The sequence below is a fragment of the Camelus bactrianus genome, chromosome 9, assembly GCF_048773025.1.
Source record: "Camelus bactrianus isolate YW-2024 breed Bactrian camel chromosome 9, ASM4877302v1, whole genome shotgun sequence".
NCBI lineage: Eukaryota > Metazoa > Chordata > Mammalia > Artiodactyla > Camelidae > Camelus > Camelus bactrianus.
This window is the reverse complement of record NC_133547.1, coordinates 7887136-7906777: the sequence shown is the minus strand read 5'-3', so window position 1 is coordinate 7906777 and position 19642 is coordinate 7887136. Positions and strand designations below refer to the sequence as shown.

Here is a 19642-nt window from a genome sequence, read left to right as displayed (position 1 = left end):
CAAAAGAAACCATAAACGAAATGAAAGGACAACCTATTAGAATGGGAGAAAATATCTGCAAATGATGCGACTGAAAAGGGCTTAATCTCCAGAATACACAAACAGCCCATACAACTCAGTAACAGAAAAACCAACAACCCAACCCCAAAATGGGCAGAAAACCTAAACAGACATTTCTCCAAAGAACACACACCAATGGCCAATAAGCACATGAAAATATGCTCAACGTTGCTAATTATCAGATAAATGCAAATCAAAACTACAGTGAGGTATCACCTCACACCAGTCAGAATGGCCATCATCAAAAAGTCCACAAACAATAAATGCTGGAGAGGCTGGAGAGAAAAGGGAACCGTCCTACACTGTTGGTAGGAATGTAACTTTGTGCAGCCACTGTGGAAAACAGTGTGGGGATTCCTTAAAAAACTAAAAATAGAGTTACTGTGTGATCCAGCAGTCCAACTCCTGGGCATATATCTGGAGGAAGCTCTAATTAAAAAAGACACACACATGCCAATGTTCATAGCAGCACTATTTACAACAGCCAAGACATGGAAGCAAATGTCCATTGACAGATGACAGGATAAAGAAGATATGGTACACACACACACACACACACACACACACACACACACACACACACACACACAAAATGGAATACTACTCACCCATAAAAAAGAATGAAATAATGCCATTTGCAGCAACATGGATGGACATAGAGATGATTGTACTAAGTGAAGGAAGTCAGACAGAGAAAGGCAAATATCATGAGGTATCATTGTATGTGGAATCTAAAAAAAGGACACCAAAGAACTTATTTATAAAATAGAAAGGGAGTTACAGACATAGAAAACAAACTTATAGTTACCAAAGGGGAAGAGGGGGAGAGATAAATTAGGAGTCTGGGATTAGCAGATCCAAACTACTATATATAAAATATACAGACAACAAGGTTACTGTATAGCACAGGGAACTACATTTAATATCTTATTATAACTTATCATGAAAAAGAACATATATATGTATAAGTGAATCACTATGCTGTACACCAGAAACTAACACAACATTGTCCATCAACTCTACCTCAATAAAGAAAAAAGAGAGCATGTCCTTTTAAGCAGTAAGTTGGCAAACATTGGTGAAGTGTTCAGAGGCAATCAGCAGCTGTTCCCTGGCTAGGGGTGTTTCAGGGAACAGTAACATAACAGTGACAGTTAAACGCACCAACTGTGTGCTGGGCACTGTTGTAAGTGCCTCTTGCTGCTGTGAAACAACACACACTTATTCGATGACAGTTTTGAGAGTCACAGGTGCAACATCAATTTCACAGGGTCAAAATCAAGGTATTGGCAGGCCACGCTCCCTCGGGAGGCAAGGCTTGAGGGAGAATCAGTTTACTAACCGTTTCAAGCTTCTTTTCCAGCTGTGTTCTATGCATCCCTCGGCTTCTGGCCCCTTCCACCATCTTCAGTACTAGCATCTCACTTCAGCGGCAAATGGCTTTCTTCTGCGTCAAATCTTCTGCTTCCTTCTTATTAGGACCCTTGTGATTGCATTGGGCCCTCATGGATGGTCCAAGGTCATCTCCCCATCTTAGGAGTCTTAACTTCATCATCTCTATAAAGTCCCTTTTGCCACATAAGATAATGTGCACAGGTTCCAGGGATCAGAATGTTGACACCTTAGGAAGCCACTATCAGCCTACCCCTCCTGGAGGAGCCCAGTGAGGTGGGCACTGTTATTAACCATCATTTTACAGATGAGGACAGTAAGGCTCGAGAAGTTAAGTAACTTTCCCACCATACCCCAGCTTAGCTGGCAGAGCTGGGATTTGAACCCAGGCAGCCTGGCCTCAGAGTCTAAGATCTTGCCTGCTCACCTCTCTGTCTCCCTGGGGTCAAGCAGCCCCAGATTCAAATTCCAGGTTGGCTGCTGAGTAGCTGGGTGACTTGGGGCCAGCACCTTCAGCTCTCTGAGCCTGTGTCTTTGTGTCTAACTGCTATATATAAAAGAGATAAACAACAAGGAACTACTATATGGCACAGGGAACTACATTAAATATCTTGTAATAACCTATAATGAAAAAGAATATAAAAAAGTGTATATATGTATATGTATAACTGAATCACTTTGCTGTAGAACTGAAACTAACACAACATTGTGAATCAACTATACTTCAACTAAAAAAATAAAATAAAATGGGGGTGAAAATGTTCACCTCCTTGGCTGGCTGGCTGGGGGAAGGGGATCAGGACGGCCCATGGCTTTGCGCCAGGGAGGCGTCCAGTCAGTGGTAGTTTAGCTGAACTTTGGATTCTTCTGGCTGGGCCTCTGCATCCTCCTTTGCAAAGTAGAGATGACAGTGAACTCCCTTAGTAGCTCAGAAAGTCCTGGTAAGACTGCTGAGTGCCCCAAGGAGGGACTCACTCTTAATCTCATCTTCTGACCTCCAAGAGACAGACTGAATAGTGTTCAGTTTCACTCTTTAATCGGGGAGAGGCAACTCAAACTACCTTGAGACACATGGAGAAAGTGTAAGCATCTGAGCTCCTCATTTCCACGGCTTCATCTAATACCCTGGGACCTTGCAGTCTGGGACTCCTTTTCTTCAAGAGGCTGCCAAGTTGGTATGAAGTTCAAGCCTCACACAACCTGGGTCACCTGTGTTCATCTTTGCTGGAAATTAAAAATGTGAGTTAACCTTTGATTCAGTGATCTGTCTTCTTAGGAGCCATAATAATGGTCTCCATTTATTGAGAGCTTACAGTATTTCAGGCCTTGTGCCAAGCACTCGATGGTTATTAATTCATTAATCCATTGAACTCTGCACAACAAACCCAGCAGGGAGGTGTTATGGCATCCTACAGATGAAACAGCTGAATTCCAGAGAAGTTTCATACATGGATTGCCAAGATCACACAGTTTGTAAGTGACAGAGCCAGGATTCAAAGCCAGACTTGCTGTGGGAGAGGGTGTAGAGTGCATGCCTAGCAAGCACGAGGTCCTGGGTTCAATCCTCACCTCCACCAAGAAAAAAAGCAAGTAAACCTATTTACCTCTCCCCTGCAAATAAGTAAATAAATAAATAACCAAAACAAAGCCAGGCTTTTCATTGTTTTATTTTTAAATAGATTCACAGTAAGTTTAAAAAGAAGTACAAAGAGGTCCCGTGTATTCTTTATCCAGTTTCCCCCAATGGTTAACATCTTAATAACTATAACAAAAGCAGGAAATTGACATGGGTACAATCCACAAATCTTAGTCAGATTTTGCCAGTTTTATATGCACTTGAGTGTGTCTAAAGTTCTGTGCAATTTTACCATGTGTTGGTTGGTGTATCCAATTCTATAATCAAGATACAGTCCTGCAGAGCCCACAGTCTTAATCATAACAGGAGTCCTTTTTGAGCAAGGTCACAGATCATGTACTCACAAAGATAGGTGCCCACAGAAGTTCAAGGCAGCAGATTTGGCAATCTCTCCAACTGGGAACAACTCAAAGTCCATGAGACCAGCTGGGCCAAAGTATAGCTCATCTCTAGGACAGACCATCACACAGCAGTGTAAAAGGTTGCCAACCATCCATTGTTAAGTTAATTATGTACAAATTTTGGTAAATGCATGTAACCCTCTGGACTCTGTAGCCAAATCCAGCAGATCCTTCTCTGAGCTTCTTCCAGTTCCTGGAATGCACCAAGCTCACTTACCACAGTGCCTTTGCACAGACTGTGTATCCTCTGCTTGGACACCCAACCCTTCTCACCCTCAGCCTCTCAGTCTCTCCTTCTGTCCCTCTTGCAAGACATCACTCACTTTTCTGTTTTGTGTTATTTCACACTTACTTTTGCCTTCCTTCATGAGGACAGGAATGAGGTCTGCCTTGTTCATCACCTTGACCCCCCTTTCGTACCCCATCTCCCCCAGCACAGAGCCTGGCACTCAATGCTGATTTATAGAATTGAAGGAACGACTCCATCGGTTGAAAAATGTAAGCTTCCGTAACTATCTGTAAATTTCATTGGCAGGAGGGTGGGGGATTCCCCATCAAACCCCAGCACAAGGTGGCAGGTGTGCTGGCTTCCAGGAGTCATTGCCCAATGCCTGACAACTATTTATTAGAACCAGGAAAAGAGAAGAAGGCAGAGGCCAGACATAGAAGATGATGTATCTTCTCCCTGTAAGGAGGTAATTCAGGCAGAAGGTAGTAAAACAAGCTTCAGGAACTCCCTTGCACACCGGCTCAACCCACTACCGCCTCCACCTGGGGGGCGCGGCGCCTTTAAGCCTCCCGGAAACGGGCCGCCAGGACCGGAAATGACTCTGTTTAGTTCCCTTCTTCCCGTGGTCCGGGCGGGAAGTGACGCGCACGGCCCGGGAGCTGCAGACGCGGAGGCCGACGAAGCCGGAGTCGCGGACACCGCGGGGTCTCCGGGACAGGTGACCGGGAGAGGGGGCCAGGAGCTCGCCCGGATAGGGCGGGGCCTGACGCCCCACGTGGGGGGAGCGGGCGCGGGCGCGGTAGCTAGCAGCCCGCGGGGGCGGGGCCAGAGCACTCCGCGGGGGGCGGGGACTGGACGCCCACATGGGAAGGTAAAGGGGTGCTGCCGGGGCGGGACGTCGGAGCGTGGGCAGAGCCGGGGTGGGCCGGGCGGCGGGAGGGCCTGGAGCGGGGGTGAGCAGCTGGGGGCGGGGCCATAAAAGTTGTGCCCACGTTGGAGGCGTGGCCAAATGTTACCTGGTGAGCTGGGGGCGGGGCCGGGGCGCTGGCAGAAAAGGCTGGGGGCGGGGCCAGAAAGTTTTCCCTGTCCTGGAAGTGGGTCCAGGAAGTCAAGGGCAGATCCAGAGGCTGACGACAGGGTGAGGGCGGAGCCAAGAAGATGCGAGCAGGAGCGGGGAGCCTGGGGGTGGCTGTCAGATGCTGGCAGGGAATGCTGGGGGTGGAGCCAGAAAGTTTTGTGGGAGGCTGGGGCGGGGCCAGAGTGTCGTGGAGAAGCTGGCCGCCGAGCCAGAACCTTGGCTAGGGGCGCCAGGGGCGGGGCCAGGTAGTTACGCGACGAGGCGGGGGCGGGGCCAGGGGCGTGACCAGAAGGTTGGCGGGGCAAATGGGAGACAGGACACAACTGCTGGCTGGCGAGCCGAAGGCGGGGCGGGTATAATAACGCGAGAAGGAGGGGCCGGGTTTAGGGTGTTGCCTGGGGAGCTAAGGGCGGGGCCAGAGCGTTGGCTGGGAAAGTCGGAAGCTGGGGCCAAATTATAGACGCGGGTCTGTGGGCGGGGCCAGGGGGGGTTTAGCGGGAAAGGCGGGGCCAGAAAGTTTGGCCTGTCCGGGGCGGGGCCGTGGCGTTCTCGACTGGGTGGAGACTGGAGATTTTCCCTAGAAAGCCGCGAGCGGGCGGAGTTTTGTCCGCGCCTGGTCAGTTATAGTATTCAGAGGAGGTTGAGCTATACTCAGGAAGTCTCCCCAGTGAGTACCGGGCCTGTTTGTGGAATCTTTTTGGGGGTGCAGGGAGGCAGCGGCCCCTTTCTTGGGGTGTTGGGGACGGGGCTAGAACATCCCTAAGAGTAGGGGCAGCGAATAGGAGTGGGGTTCGAACTGTTTTTGAGTAGGGGTTGTAAGATGTTTCTGAAACTCCTGGGAATGAGGCACATCTAGACTGTTAGCGGGGATGTGAGCGGCATGAGAATGGGCACAGGGAGCTGGGCCTAGAATTTTCTTCTACAGGTTCGGGGAGAGGCCCTACCTAGATCTCTCTTAGGATTAAGGCCCAGGTTAAAACACCCAGTACAAGGGTGTGGGGACTGAACTAGAATTTTCATTTGGAAGGGGGCGGAGTTGAAAGTTTCCCTAAGTGCTGGGGCGGGGCCAGAACATTTTCTCAGGATGGGTGTAACTGCATTGTTTACATGGGAAATGGGTGGGTCCAAAACCTTAAGGGGAGAACAGGAGTCTAAACTTTTCCACGTAAAGGGCGGGCTAGCACTTTAAGAAGACGAAGTGGGAGTGAGGACTAGGATTCTCTTGGAGTGCAGGTGTTTATGTGTGTGCATGCAGTGTGTGCATTCAAGGAGGCCCCAGTATGGGAAAGGAGGAAACAGATTGGGTAAAGCCATTGGCCTTAGTCTTTCTGTTCTGTCTACCTTCAGGGACCCCCAGTGCTGTGTCCAGATTCCACAGGGAAGGTTTGCTGGCACCCTGGCCCCACCTAGACAGCGAAATGGTGAGATGGAAAGTGGGATCTTTGGAATCTGAGATTTGGGGCAGGGGCCTTGGATGAGGAGACCCATGTGTTAGACTCTGACACCCCATTGAGTGGCACTGGGGTGGGTATAGGTTTTTCTTACTGTCTCTCCATTGTCTCCCCCTGTCAGTCAGCCACACTGGACCTGAAATCGAAGGAGGAGAAGGATGCTGAGCTGGACAAGAGGATCGAGGCTCTTCGGCGGAAGAACGAGGCCCTCATCCGGCGCTACCAGGTGCCCTAGCCCCGCCCTGGGAGACCCCATCCCCTCTCCTCCCCGCAGTGAGTTTCCCTCACCTCTCCCTTCCTTAAAACCTTTTCATGACTCCTCATCACTCTCAGGATAAAAGCCAAAGGCCTTAGCCTGGGATTTCTTCTTTCATTACATCATTCATTCATTTCTTCACAAATATTCACCAGTGTCTTCACTGCACCAGGCCCTCTGCTGAGTGGTTCTGGGGCAACAGCAGTGATCCGGGCCTGTCCTTCACTGGCTAGTAGGGGCATAGACTCGGCTTTAGTCAGTGATGACCCATAGCAGTCAAGGCTGCAATGGGAAGTTCAGGGTTCTGTGGGAGCCCAGAGGGGGCTCCTTATCCAGCCAGGGGGATATCAGGGAGGGCTTCCTGGAGGAGGGGATTCTGGGACTTGAAGGGTGAGTAGACGTTAGCCAGTTGAAAAAGAGAGCATAACATACTTCAAGCAGAGGGGACAGTTTGTGCAAAAACTTGGAGCTTAAAGTTGGTGGGTTAGTTGTGGGGTATGGACCTGGAGAGGTCAGCTGATGTCCGGCCATGCAGGGCCCAGAATGCCACTAGGCTAAGAGTTTGGACTTTTTCCTAAGCATACTGAAGAGCCATGGAGGGCTTTGAGCAGGAGTAGAGCCAGGTCAGAATAGCTTTTTAGGAGATCCCCTCTGGCTGCTGTGTGGTGGTGGATGGGAGGAGGAAGCAGGGGCAGGGACTCTGGTGAGGGGCACGGGAAGGAGATGTGTATATGGAGAGGAGGTTCCTGGCCTGGGACAGAGCTACTGGGAGAGGCTCCGTGACCCATGGGCAGTGGCAGGAGGTGGAGAGGAGAGGGGGTCCAGGATGAGGCCCAGGTCCCTTTCACAGGTGATAGAGCAGGTGGTGAGGCTGTCCCTGAGATGGGATGAGGAGTGGGTTTCATTTATTCATTCTTCATACATTCATTCATTAAAAAAAAAAAGCATATTGAGCCTCTCTTGTGTGCCAGGCAGTGTTCTAGGCACAGGGTATACATCAGTGAACAAAGCAGACAGATATCCTTATCCTCAGGCAGATTCTGTTGCAGTGGGGAGGCAGGGAAGCAAAATATACATAATACCAGGAAGTGAACAGGGATGGGTGAGAGGCTTATGGAGAGGCTGGACAGGGAAGGCCTTCCAGAGAAGGGGAGCATAGACCTGAAGGAGGTGAGGGACTGAAGGATCTTTGGGGAAAGTGTTCCTGGCAGAGGGAATAGCAGGTGCAAAGGCCCTGGGGCAGATTTAAGGCTTGTGTTTCCTGAGAACAGTGAGGAGGCCAGAGGGAGTGAGGGGAGAGAGTGGGATATGAGGTCAAAGGGTTGACGAGATCAAACCCTGTGGGACCTCCTAGGCTGTGGGGAAGTCTTTGGTTCTTACTCAGAGATGGGCAGCACAGGAGGGTTCTAAGCTGGGGAGTAGTGTGGTACAATCTAGGGGAAGTTGCTGAAGTGGCCAGCTTTTTTGTTGAGAGCTCAGAAGAGAGATCTGGGCTGGGGCAGACTTGGGAGGAATTCAGGGGCTGTGGGAATCTGGTTGGTGCACCAGACCTCTGACACTCTCTATCCCTGATGTCTGCTCCTAGGAGATTGAGGAGGACCGTAAAAAAGCTGAACTCGAGGGAGTAGCCGTGACAGCTCCCCGGAAGGGCCGCTCGGTGGAGAAGGAGAATGTGGCAGTTGAATTGGTGAGCTCCACGCCGAGTTGGGGATTCATGAGGCCAGGGAGGGGGTGAGAGGTGAGACCTAAGTGCATTCCCAGCTGCCCCAGACCCATGCGGGCCTCGGTCCTCACAGCTGCCCTCTGGGCCTGGGGTGTCCCTGTCTCCCGGTCCCAGTGAGTGTACTTTCCCCCCTCCCCACTTCCAGGAGAAGAACCTGGGTCCCTCCCGGAGGTCCCCTGGAACCCCTCGGCCCCCAGGGGCCGGCAAGGGAGGCCGGACCCCTCCGCGGCAGGGAGGCCGGTCCAGCATGGGCCGGGCAGCCCGCAGCTGGGAGGAAAGTCCTGGGGAGCAGCCTCGACGAGGAGCTGGGGGCCGTGGCCGGAGGGGTCGGAGCAGGGGGTCCCCTCATCTGTCTGGAGCTGGAGACACCTCAACTGCTGACCGCAAATCCAAGGTAGGAGCTTGGCGGGGGCTGGAGTCCTCTGGCAAGATTCTGTGTTGTCCTGTTTCTCTTCTCACTCTCAAATGGATTTTCTCCTCTGTCTATCTTTCTGTTTCTCTGTTTCTTTTTTGGCTCCTCCCTCCAGCTCTCTTTCTCCTCTTTTCTCCCTCCCTCTTCCTGACCAGTGCCTGTGTGTACTCTTCCTGTCTCTTTCTCTCTGTCCCCCCAGTTTTGCTCTGCTTGCTGTGTGCTTGCCCCCTCCACCTGCCTTCCCTTCCCCATCTCTCTTCTCTTTCCAACGCTGTCTGGTGGGCTCTGTCTAGTGCGCACGTGTGCTCTCTCTCTCTCACTCCCTGGCTTTTCCGCAGGGAGCAGTGATCTTAACTGGAACTGCTTGCTTCCGGGGCCCTGCCACACAGGTTAGCAGTGTGGGATGCTGTCTAGCGTGGTGGTTTTGAGTCCACTGTGGACTTGGGGTCAACCTGCTTCTGTTAGTTCTCAGTCCATGGGCAGCTCACTTCCCCTCTGGGAGTTTCTGGGTTCTCACTCTTAAAACGGGAATGAAAATCAAGTATAAAAGTTATTGTAAGCATCATGTGACATCAGGCATTGAGTCCTTCAGAGCAAACATTCAACGAATGTTACTTAAGGACGTTTATTATTTGTATGTCATTTATACATACTAAGCTGTCATAAGAAGACCCCAAAATGCCATGGCTTCAATCACGTGGAAGTTTATTTCTCTCTTGTGTGCTGAGTCCTGGGGATGAAGACGTCGTTTCCAGCAGCTTGGCCATGTGTTCATCTAAAACTTTGTTACTGTGGAAGAAGGGGAGAATGGTGGGGGGTCACCTAGCCATCTGCCAGGTTACTACTGTTATTATGTGGCAGAATTTCTGTGGCAGCCATGGTGTGTTGGGGTCCCCAACCCCTTTCCCAGGTTCTGTGCTTTGCTAGAATGATTCATGGCTAAGATTTGTTACAGTGAAAGAATATAAAACAAAATCAGCAAAGGGAAAGGGCACATAAGCTGAAGTCTAGGGGAAACCAGGTACCAGCTTCTAAGAGTCCTTGCCCATTGGAAACACCTAGGCTGCGTGTAATTCCTTTAGCATCGAGTCATGATAGCCGATGTCAAGAGTTGTCTGCTAGGGACTCATTAGAGACTTGATACCCAGGCTTTTTATCCGGGTCTGGTCTTGTCAGTCCCCTCTGTCTAGTACACACGCAAATTTCAGACCTCCAAAAGGAAGATGGACGTTCAGCACACACCGTATTGTGTGCACGAACAGTCCAGGCACATTGAGCCCTCTTACCAGTTAACTGGTGGCTGGAACACACTTGAGCCAGGTGCCTAGATGCCAGCCAAGGGCTAAGGAAAGAGGTTCAGATGGTAACAGACCCTAAGGTTCTTCCTGACGCCCTGTATCTCTGTCTTTGTCATCCCCCCACCCACTTCCTGCCTCCACAAGGAGTGGGAGGAGCGGCGCAGGCAGAACATTGAGAAGATGAACGAGGAGATGGAGAAGATTGCAGAGTATGAGCGCAACCAGCGGGTCAGTGGCGCGGGCGCCCCCCGGCGGAGGGACGGAGCCGTCCAGCCTGGGGAGCCCGCCAACCCCCCGCTCCCCGTGCCCATCCGTGCCCGCAGGAAGGCGTGCTGGAGCCCAACCCGGTGCGGAACTTCCTGGACGACCCCCGGCGACGCAGCGGGCCCTTGGAGGAGCCTGAGCGGGACCGCCGGGAAGGCAGCCGGCGGCATGGGCGCAACTGGGGGGGGCCCGACTTCGAGCGGGTGCGCTGTGGCCTCGAGCAGGAGCGGCAGGTGGGTGCTGGCCTCCAGGGTGCCCTGGGCCACGAAGTACTGTCCTGCAGCTGGTCCCCGGGTTGGGCAGCTGGGTGTGGGCCGAGTGCCAGGTGCAAGGCTGCCAAGACAGAGCAGGGCTAGGCCTCAGCCTTGCACCCCATCTTTACCCCCAAGTTGATTGTCGTTTCTTGCATCAGTACCATCCTGCTTTCCTCTGATAGCTTTGTGTGACCTTGAGCGAGTGGCTCCACCTCTGAGTTTAGAGGGCCTGGGGGAGGAGATGGGGTGGAGGGTTGTGGACTGGGGCCCTGACTGCTGGTCTGCTGGGGGCAGGGCCGCAGAGCCGGCCTGGGTGGCACTGGGGACATGACACTCTCCATGACGGGCCGCGAGCGGTCAGAGTACCTGCGCTGGAAGCAGGAGAGGGAGAAGATTGACCAGGAGCGGCTGCAGAGGCACCGCAAGCCCACGGGCCAGTGGCGGCGGGAGTGGGATGCTGAGAAGACTGATGGCATGTAAGTCTCCTCCTTGCTCACCCCTGTTTGGCTCCTTGACCTTGGCCATGACTTCTGACTCCTTTGCATCTCCGGTTTCTCACCCTGTGTATCAGTCACCCATTGCTGTGTAATGCTGTGTCACCACCACCAAATCTCGGTAGTGCCTAAAAGTATTTTTTTCTCATATGGTCATGGGTCCCCTGGGTTTGGCTGATCCAGCCTGGACCAGAAGCTGTGGGTATGCCTAGGCTTGGCTTCTGCGTGTTCAGCTCACTTCTGTCCTGTGTGTGTTCATCCTGGGGTTCATGCTGAGGGGAGCATCCCTCTAGCCTGTCCCCCACCAACCCAAACCCCTTATCCTGGTGGCCTTATTATCCTCAAGTCTGACTCTGTACCCTTTTGGGTCCCAGGAAACATCCTGTTAGTCAAACTTAAAAGCGAAGGCATCATCAACAGGAGGACTAACTTCCATACCAGAGACGGCGAGGGTTCTGGAAGAGCCGCCAAACGGCAGTGTTAAGAGTGGCAGTTGTAGTGTTTCCATCATCCTCTCTCCTTCGCCACAGTAGAAGTTTTCACACCTAAAACTTACTGTTGGTGCTGGCTTAAGAAGGAGGATCTTGTCATGTGTGCCTGGGGGTCAGAGCATTTATTTTTGGATTGTGAACTAAGCGTGTGCAAGTGTGAGAACTATTCTGCATACAGTGTAGCTGACCTTTCTAAGGTATAGGCAACTGGGCTTTTGGGGAGATGTTCTCAGGATTAAGAATGAGAAAAATAATTTTTTCTCTTGTGTCCCCAAAGCAGCCTGCGGCGAGTTTCCGTAATGCATGGCTGCATTGATTTCCTCAGCTTACATTTGTTGATTCCCTCCTGTGTGTCATGGAGGGTTCTAGGTGATGGGGATAGAGCAGTGAGGAAAATGCTTCTGTCTTCATGGAACTTAGAGTCCGGTGGGAAAGATGGGTAATAAATAGATCTAATGTTAGGTCATGGAGAATAATGAAACAGGGTATGGAAATGGATGGGGACCATTGTTTTCAACTTAGATAATATATGCAATAATATGTGATTACTTTAGACAGAGTTTAGGAAAGCCTCTAAGCCGAGGCCTGATGGAGGTTAGGGAGTAGGCCACTGAGAGGTCTGGGGAAGAGCGTCCCAGGAGCAGCGAGTGCAAAGGCCCTGAGGTAGGGGCTCCATGCAGTAGGAAGACTTGCTTAGCTGAGGAGGTGAGAAAGAGTGATAGGAAATGAGGCCAGACGGGAAGTTGGGGATTATATACTTCCAAATTTTTGTTCTGTGGTAGGGGTGGGGTGTCTTTCTGTATTTGTTACTATGATGACACAATTGCCTCCTGTCCATCACCTGGTCCTGTCCTTTTAGTCGGTGACCCCCTCTGGCTGGCTGTCTCTCCTGTGATCTTGAATTTTGCCCCCTTCTCGTCCCTTTATCTCTTCCTGCCCCTCTTGTTCTCCCTGTACCCCCAGCTGCCTGCTCACCTTCTGTCTCTTTTCCCAGGTTCAAGGATGGCCCGGCCACTGCCCTCGAGTCATCGCACCGCTACGGTGAGTGGGTGTCCTTGGGTGGGGTGAGGCAACTGGCTGGGCCAAGCATGGGGGTGGTTTGTGCCCTGCCCTCCGCCCTTGACTCCCCCTGGGTTTTGTTGCAGATGATCAGGCCTGGGCCCGGCCCCCCAAGCCCCCCACTTTCAGGGAGTTCCTGTCCCAGCACAAAGCTGAGGTCAGCCGCAGAAGGAGGAAGAGCAGCCGACCCCAGGCCAAGGCAGCCCCCCGTACCTACAGGTGGGGGCGCCCCTTCCCCCACACGTGCCCAACCCCAGTGAGACTATGTGGCTCCACCCCTGGTCATTCTTCGGCTTGTGTGTGTAGGGGTGTGTCTGTCTGTCCTGTTGTTGCCCTGTCTGTTTCTCGGGCACTTGTCTCCCTGTGGGTCAGGAGCTTGGTTGGTTTTGGGGGCGTTGGGGCCTGGCTCTCCACTTTATCCTCATCTGTCCATTACTCGCTTCCCACCCAGCTTCTCTCATGCCATGCGGACCCCCTCCATCTGTGTCTCTGACCCCTGAATTCTGCAGCTCTTTCTCTGGGGAGGAGTCAGAGGTGGGAAGCCCCTGCCTCCTATCAACCTGGGCTTCCCCCCTTTCCTCTGTCCCCTCCAGTGACCATGATGACCGCTGGGAGATGAAGGAGGTAGCGGCCCCTGCGCCTGAGCCCCCACAGCCTGCTCCCCCGGAGGAGATGCCCATGCAGGTAGGGTGGGCTGCTGTCTCCAGGCCGGGGGTTGGTGGGGCTTGGGGCCCACACCCTCTCCCCTACCTGCCTTGTATTCCTCACAGCTGCCCGAGACCCCAGCCCAGGACTGCCAGCCTCCTGAGGACGAGGGGGAGGAGGGCGAGGGGGAGGACGAGGATGAGGAGTGGGAAGACGTGAGTGGGGACGAGGAGGAGGTCGAAGAAGAAGAGGAGGAGGCTGATGAGGAGGAAGAAGAACCAGCCCCAGACCACCCACCCCAAGAGGCTGAGCCCAGCAGGAGCCCCCCCCTGGAGTGTGGTGTCGAAGAGCCCACCAGGCCTGAGGAGCCCCAGCTGCTTCCCCAAGCCCCTGCCACGCCTGCTAGCCCCTTCTCGCCCCCCGGGGGCCACCAGCCCGTGTCAGACTGGGGTGAAGAGATGGAGCTGAATTCTCCCCGGACCGCCCACTCGGCCGATGCCCTCTCTCCGGGTGAGGCTTGGCCTTTTGAAAATGCATGAAGTGGGCTGCTTGTGTGTGTGCTCAAGGGGTGCATGGGGGACCCTCAGGCTGGGCCCTGGGACCCTGTGTGCCTCACGGCCCCTGTGGCTAGGGAAGATGGTCCATGCCTGTCTCTGGATGCCCATCCCCAGATCCTGCCCCTGCTCTGAACCATTCAGGGTCCCCTCCCCAATAAAGAGTTCACATCCTCAAATGACATTCCCCAAGTGTGTCCTTGAACTCCCTCTGACTTCCCCAGGGCCTTCTGTCTTGGGGTTGGGGGGATGTTTGGAGAAGGGGCTTGACTGGGCCTCCCCCTTCCCCAGGAGGTGACCAGCCAGCCCCTGCCTCCCTGGAGAGTGGGCCCAGCCTCCCAGGAGCCCAGAAAACTGAAGAGGAGGGGTCTGAGGCAGCTCCAGGTGGGGGAGTGGCTGGGGCAGTGGAGGTGGCCTTCTTCCTTCCTCTTCTTCCTTTTGAGTTGCGGGGAGGAGGGTTTGAGGGGAGTAGAATGGAGCAGAGTGGGGCCTACCATGGGTGTGTGGGGTAGCAGCGGGATGTGGGGGTGTAGTTAGACTGCTGGGACAGGGTGGCAGGGACTCTGGTGGTCAAGGGGGTGGAGCTAAAGAAAGGACTTTTGTGCCCAGTGACTAGGAATTGAATGCCTGGGGGTGAGGAGGTGGGGCCAGGATGGGAGTAGGATTCAGAGGCCCAGCTCAGGGGGGTTGGAAAGTAATTAAAAAAAAAAAAAGTGAGGGTAGGCACAGTTCAGGGGGAGAGGCTAAGGGCAGGATTAGACATTTAAATAGGTCAAAAATAAGAATAGAGAGGGGCAGAGTAATGGATTTAGCTGTGGGTGGGATTAGGTTTGAGGTGTAATTGACTGGGGTAACTTAGAATAGGAATACATAAAATAGTGGGGTAAAAAAATTGGGGTAAAATAGAATGTTGGGCCCAATGGACCTGGAGCAAGCTCCAAACCCTGTCTCCACCTCCACCAGGTGGAAACTGGGTGGTGAACCACAGACCTCCCCCAGGAGTGGGATTAGGATTTGGGGGCAGGGCCAAGGAAATTGGTTAGGGCTCAGGAGGTGGGCAGGGGAAATGCAGGGCAGGTCTTGCAGAGCAGGCTGATGGAGGTTGGTTCAGGCGGGGGGTTGGGTGCGGGGATTGGGGTTGGAGAGGAGGGAGTTTAGGATGGAACCCAAGCACTGTCTTTGGGTCATGTGACTGATCTGGCTATATCGGATTATGTACTCGATGTAAGCAGGGTTCTGTTAGGGTGTATGTTGCTGCGTGGGTCCACTCTGAGGATTAAAAGAGTCTGAGGCTAGTAAACCGCTTAACGTGGGGATGAGGGGCGGGGCTCGAGTGTCGGGTCTAGTGGAGGGGTGGGAGGTTACTGTTTCCCTTCCGCTGACCGCCCCTTCTTTTCCCAGAGGCGGCCCCCGAGGGCCCAGAGACGGCAGAGATCACCGACTTCCAGAGGGTGCGTTTCTGCAAGGTGGTGGCAGCCGCTTCGCCACCGGGGGCCGCCCGCTGACCGCGCCCGCCAACTGCGGCCTTAGCGCTCTGCACTAACCTGCTACCTCGCTCCTCTGTCCTCTGCTTCCGCCACACTCCAGCCAGGAGAGGGTTAAATGTAAGGGGGGAGGAGCTAGGGACAGTACCGGGTGGGACCAGGACAGTAGTCCAGCCTCACAAATGGGGGGCGCCATGGCACCGGGGTGGTTGAGACACCTCCGAGTTACTCACGGAGGCTGTGGGGGATCTCGGTGCCAGTTCCCGGGATGAGCTTCCCGCCTCCAAGAGCTCACATCTGGGGCATGGCAAATAGCCAGTGACTCTTTTGATGGACTTCAATTACTCGGCCATCGGCCCGGTCTCTATTAAACGCAGTGCTTCCGCTAACCTTTGAACTGTATTTCTGGCGGGGGCAGTCTGGGTTGCTGTGCTTGGCGGGCTTTTCCATGGCGGAAGAGGCGGGAGGAAGGGGGTCTTTCTTCCTCCACCCCCCTGATACGTCTTCCCTCCCCCCTCCCGCAGGCCTCCCTGAACTCCTGAAGACGCTGCTGGGAGGGGACTGAAGCTTCCCCGCCTTGATGGGGAGGGGGCGGCAGGACGGGGTTAGTCTGGATCTCCAGGCTGTGTTCGCTCTTCCCCGGAGCCCACTCTGGACCCCATGGCTTTAGACAGAGGGTGAAATTGAGGGTGGTGGGGAGGAGCTGGGGAAGGGGGTGTGGCTGGGGTGTGGGGCGTAGTTGGAACTTCGGGGCGATAGACCTCAGGACACAAAGTATGGAGGAGGAGGCAGGTCCCGTGAGGGGCGTGGTTAGGGTGCCTGGGCGGGGCCAGAATTCGAGTGGACTGAGTTAAAACATGGGACGGTGTTAGGGTGTGGGATGGAACCACAAGAGCAGATTTAGGTGGGAATCCCTAACGCTGTTAGGGGGCGCAGACAGCGGCGGAGGGCGTGGTTTATAATACAGTGTTCAAACCAGTGGCGTGAGGAGAAAAGAGGTGGGGCCTGGACTGGAGATGGAGGATAATCGAATGCTGGAGTAGAGTTTGACTTGGAGAAGGCAAGTTAGAATTGGGGCAGGACTGCGGCTGAGGGGCAGGACTTAAACAAGGCCTGAGCTTGGGCAAGAGAGTGGCGGAGCTATATGCCTGGAAGAAGTCTGAGTTCTGAAAGGGGACGGGGTTAGGACGCGGGGAGGACAGGGAAAGAGGAGAGTGGAGCTACGCGCTGGGGCACGTATGACACCAAGCCTGGCAGGAGTCGGCTGGGCCGGACCCTGCATTTGAGAAAAATCGAGGTATTACATGCTTGGGGCGGGGCCACAGCCAAGTCGGGGCGGGGTCAGAACGCTGTGGTTGTCTTAGCTTAACGGTTGGCTGGAGGCTGAGGAGAGGGCCGCCTAGAATTCGGAGGAGTGACCGTGCTCGCGGGGGCGGGGTTGGACGAAGGAGATTTAGAACGCGGAGGCGGTCCTCCGGAGGGGGCGGCCCCCTGAGGGGGCGGGCCGAGGGGGTGGGGCCTGTGCGGGCTGTGGTGGCGGCGGGCCGAGTGGGCTGCGGGGATGCGGGGCACGAGCTGCGTGGGCGGCGGCGGCGGCGGCAGCGGCGAGAGCCCTGGTAGCGCCGGGCTGAGCGAGGGCCCGCGGGGCCGCTGGCTGCGTCTGGCCCCGGTCTGCGCCTACTTCCTCTGCGTCTCGTTGGCTGCCGTGCTGCTCGCTGTCTATTACGGTCTCATCTGGGTTCCCACGCGACCCGCTGCAGCCCCCGCCGGCCCGCCGCCCAGCGCGCAGACCTCTCCGTGCGGCGCTCGCGCGGGTGCGCTGCCTGCCCCAGCGCCCGCCGCTGCCTCGGTCTCTTGCCTCCTGGGACCTCCTGGCGGGCCGCGACCCCAGCTCGAGCTGCCGCGCAGCCGCCGCCGCCGCCGCCGCCACAGCGACCCTAGCCGCCGCCCGAGCCGCCAGATGCCGGGAGAGACGCCGGAGGCCGCGGAGGGGCGAGGACCCGGGTAACCTTCCCTTTCACCCAGGATGGACCGCCGGCCAGCTCCTCCACCGCGGATGCGTCTTTCGGGATTGGGCTCTGGCTCCTCTTCGTGACATCGCCTAGCGTCTCCGGAGCCATCATCCTGAAGAATGGGGGGCAAAGGGGAGCTGATTCTGGGCCTCGCCCCTCGCAGCTCCTCCGCTGTCAGGCCGGGTCCTCTTCCATCTGGCAGACCCCCATCCTGACCTCTTCCTCCTGATCCTCCCTCAGGATTCTGAGCACAGAGCCCTCAGCCCGCCCCGCCTCCTCCCTGAATCTCCGTGTTCATATGTCCGCCTGCAATAAACTCCAGCCCCAACTGCCTCGTGCTTGTGTTTGTTGTGTTGTGTTGTCTGCAGAGGTGCCTCCTCTCTCAGCTTTGTGAGGGCAAGTCCTTCCTGGCATCTGATCTTCGTCTTGCCCTTGGCGGGCTGTGTGGGTTCTCCCCTTCTCTAGGGGACTCTTTTCTTCTTCTATTGCCATCATGGTTAAGGGTGAGGAGAAGAGGCTAATCCGCAACAGGGCAGCTGAAGGTCAGACAGTGTGAAGGACTTCACAGTTTTGCATGCTTGGGACAGAGGACAAGTGCCTCTGGAGAGGAGCAAAGGATCCTGCCTCCTGTTACAGCACAGGAGGCGAGAGCAGAGATGGGAAGATCTCGGGCATGAACTGGGTTTCCGGGAGTTGTGATTAGTGCAATTACAATGTCAGGGTCAGAGGGGCATATAAGTCACCTGGGGATGTCAGGATGCTGCTGGGAGGGGATGATGCTTTCTTCCTGGGATCTGAGAGATGAACGTGGACGGGGTTGGTGGTAAGGCTTCTCTGCCTCTCTGGAAACTCCCAGAGGAAGTTATTAAAGCATCTGCTGCCTTTGAAGATAGTGCAACCTCTCTGGTCTGCAATGCTGCCAGCAAACCGAGGCAGAGAAACTCAGGTCCTGCTGAAAGAGTCATAGGTGGTCGAGTCCATTTCTTCACCCAGAAGACTGAGGTCTGGCTCTGGGCAGGGCATTGGACCCTACAAGCAGGAAATGATTTTCCTGTCCAGCCACCTCCCTTGAAGTGGAGACTTTCCCAGGAGAGTGAAACAGCCTCCTCCCTCAGATTGGGACATTTGTGGGTATGTACTGGGCTGGGAAGATCAGTCATACTGTCACCTCCCCTCCCTTCTACTCCAGCTCCACTTCCCAGAGGGTGTCTCCAGACTGAATGGAACTCAGGAAGCCAACAGCTCTTTACAGTCAGATGTTGGTTAGAGACACTGACCTTGGGGCCAAGATGCCCAGATTCAGATCCCAGCTCTTCCTCTCACTAGCTATGTCACTTTGGGTGGGTAACTCAACCTCTCTGACCCTGTAAAAGAAAAATGATTATAGCATTTATCTCATAGAGTTTCTCTGAAGATTAAAGAAGCTGGTGATCCGGAGCCCTTAGAATAGCATCACATGTTCTTTCTCTCCGCCCACCTCTGTCCCTTGGGGCTTTAAAAACCACAGCTTGGATCCCAAGGGATATCCGGACAGCTCAGAGCCCTGGATGCCAGCAAATGGTGAGTTAGAGGGAGGGGCTTCGTCTCTGTTCCACTGGGCCCTGCCCTGGTTCCCAGCTCTCCTCCTAACCCCAGTTTTCCTGCTCTCTCAGTTTCTCTTCTTGTCTCTGTCTCCCTCATCACCCTTTCCTCTACCTCTTCTCTTCGTATTTCTCTCTCTGTCTCTCAGTCTTTGTGTGTCTTGGTGTCTCTTTCTGATGTCTCTCTGTCTCTATCCCTCACTCTGATCTCTGATCACCCTCTCAGCTCTGTTGCTCTCATCCCAGCTCTCTATTTCTTTCCCTTCCTCACTTTTCTCCCCTACATCTTGATCCAACCCCCACTTCCCATTTCTCCCCTAATTCACTCCATATCTCCTCCCCATCCCCCCTTTTGAGTCTCTCTTCCTTTCTCTCTTTCTGTTCCTCTCAGTCTCTCTTTTGATCGCTATCTCTTCATCGTTCATTTAACAAATATTTATTCAGCATTTACTATGTGCCAAGCCTTATTTTAAGCACTGGGGACACAGCAGGGAACAAAACAGGCAGAAAATTCTGCTCTCAAGGGAGCTGACATATCAGCGGGGGAGATGGACAAGAAATAGGATGAATAACTTAAATATACATTGTGTCAGGTAATAAGAAATACAAAGGAGAAAAAATAATGGGGCAAAGATGATAGGGAGTGATAGAGTTGTGCTGGTTACTGGCTTGAAGCCTAAGAGAAGCGAGGGCAGGACATGTGGATCTCTGGGGGAAGAGTACTCCAGGAAGCAGGAACAGCAAGTGCAAAGGCTCTGAGGCTGGAGGTGATTGGCTTATTCAAGGAACAGCAAAGAGGTCAGTGTGGCTGGATCAGAGTGAGTGAGGGGGAGGGCGGGAGGAGGTTGGAGATTAGAGAATGGGGGTGG

The 19642-nt window shown here is 54.1% G+C and overlaps 2 protein-coding genes across 7 annotated transcripts; both read left to right on the top strand.

The window, feature by feature from the left end:
• The first annotated feature begins 4298 nt into the window (after nt 1-4298).
• On the top strand, nt 4299-17525 carry CCDC9 (coiled-coil domain containing 9). 6 transcript variants are annotated; one of them, XR_012508988.1, is made up of 15 exons: nt 4299-4436; nt 6369-6473; nt 8089-8190; nt 8372-8620; nt 10081-10164; nt 10260-10433; nt 10749-10930; nt 12434-12480; nt 12585-12717; nt 13092-13182; nt 13269-13653; nt 13989-14081; nt 15099-15148; nt 15706-15785; nt 17207-17525. XR_012508988.1 is itself a non-coding variant. In XM_074369352.1 (15 exons), exons 2-15 carry the CDS (start codon nt 6215-6217, stop codon nt 15721-15723), a joined length of 1716 nt encoding a protein of 571 aa, XP_074225453.1. In that variant the 5' UTR covers nt 4379-4436; nt 6144-6214; the 3' UTR covers nt 15724-15874. The 6 variants fall into 6 exon arrangements, 4 of the variants coding, with proteins under 4 accessions (XP_074225451.1, XP_074225453.1, XP_074225450.1 ...); XR_012508987.1 differs by having other exon boundaries at nt 15706-16478; XM_074369352.1 differs by lacking the exon at nt 17207-17525 and adding an exon at nt 6144-6217 and having other exon boundaries at nt 4379-4436; nt 15706-15874.
• INAFM1 (InaF motif containing 1) lies at nt 16476-17525 on the top strand. Its single transcript, XM_074369353.1, has one exon. It carries the CDS (start codon nt 16743-16745, stop codon nt 17187-17189), a length of 447 nt encoding a protein of 148 aa, XP_074225454.1. The 5' UTR covers nt 16476-16742; the 3' UTR covers nt 17190-17525.
• Nucleotides 17526-19642: the final 2117 nt, after the last annotated feature.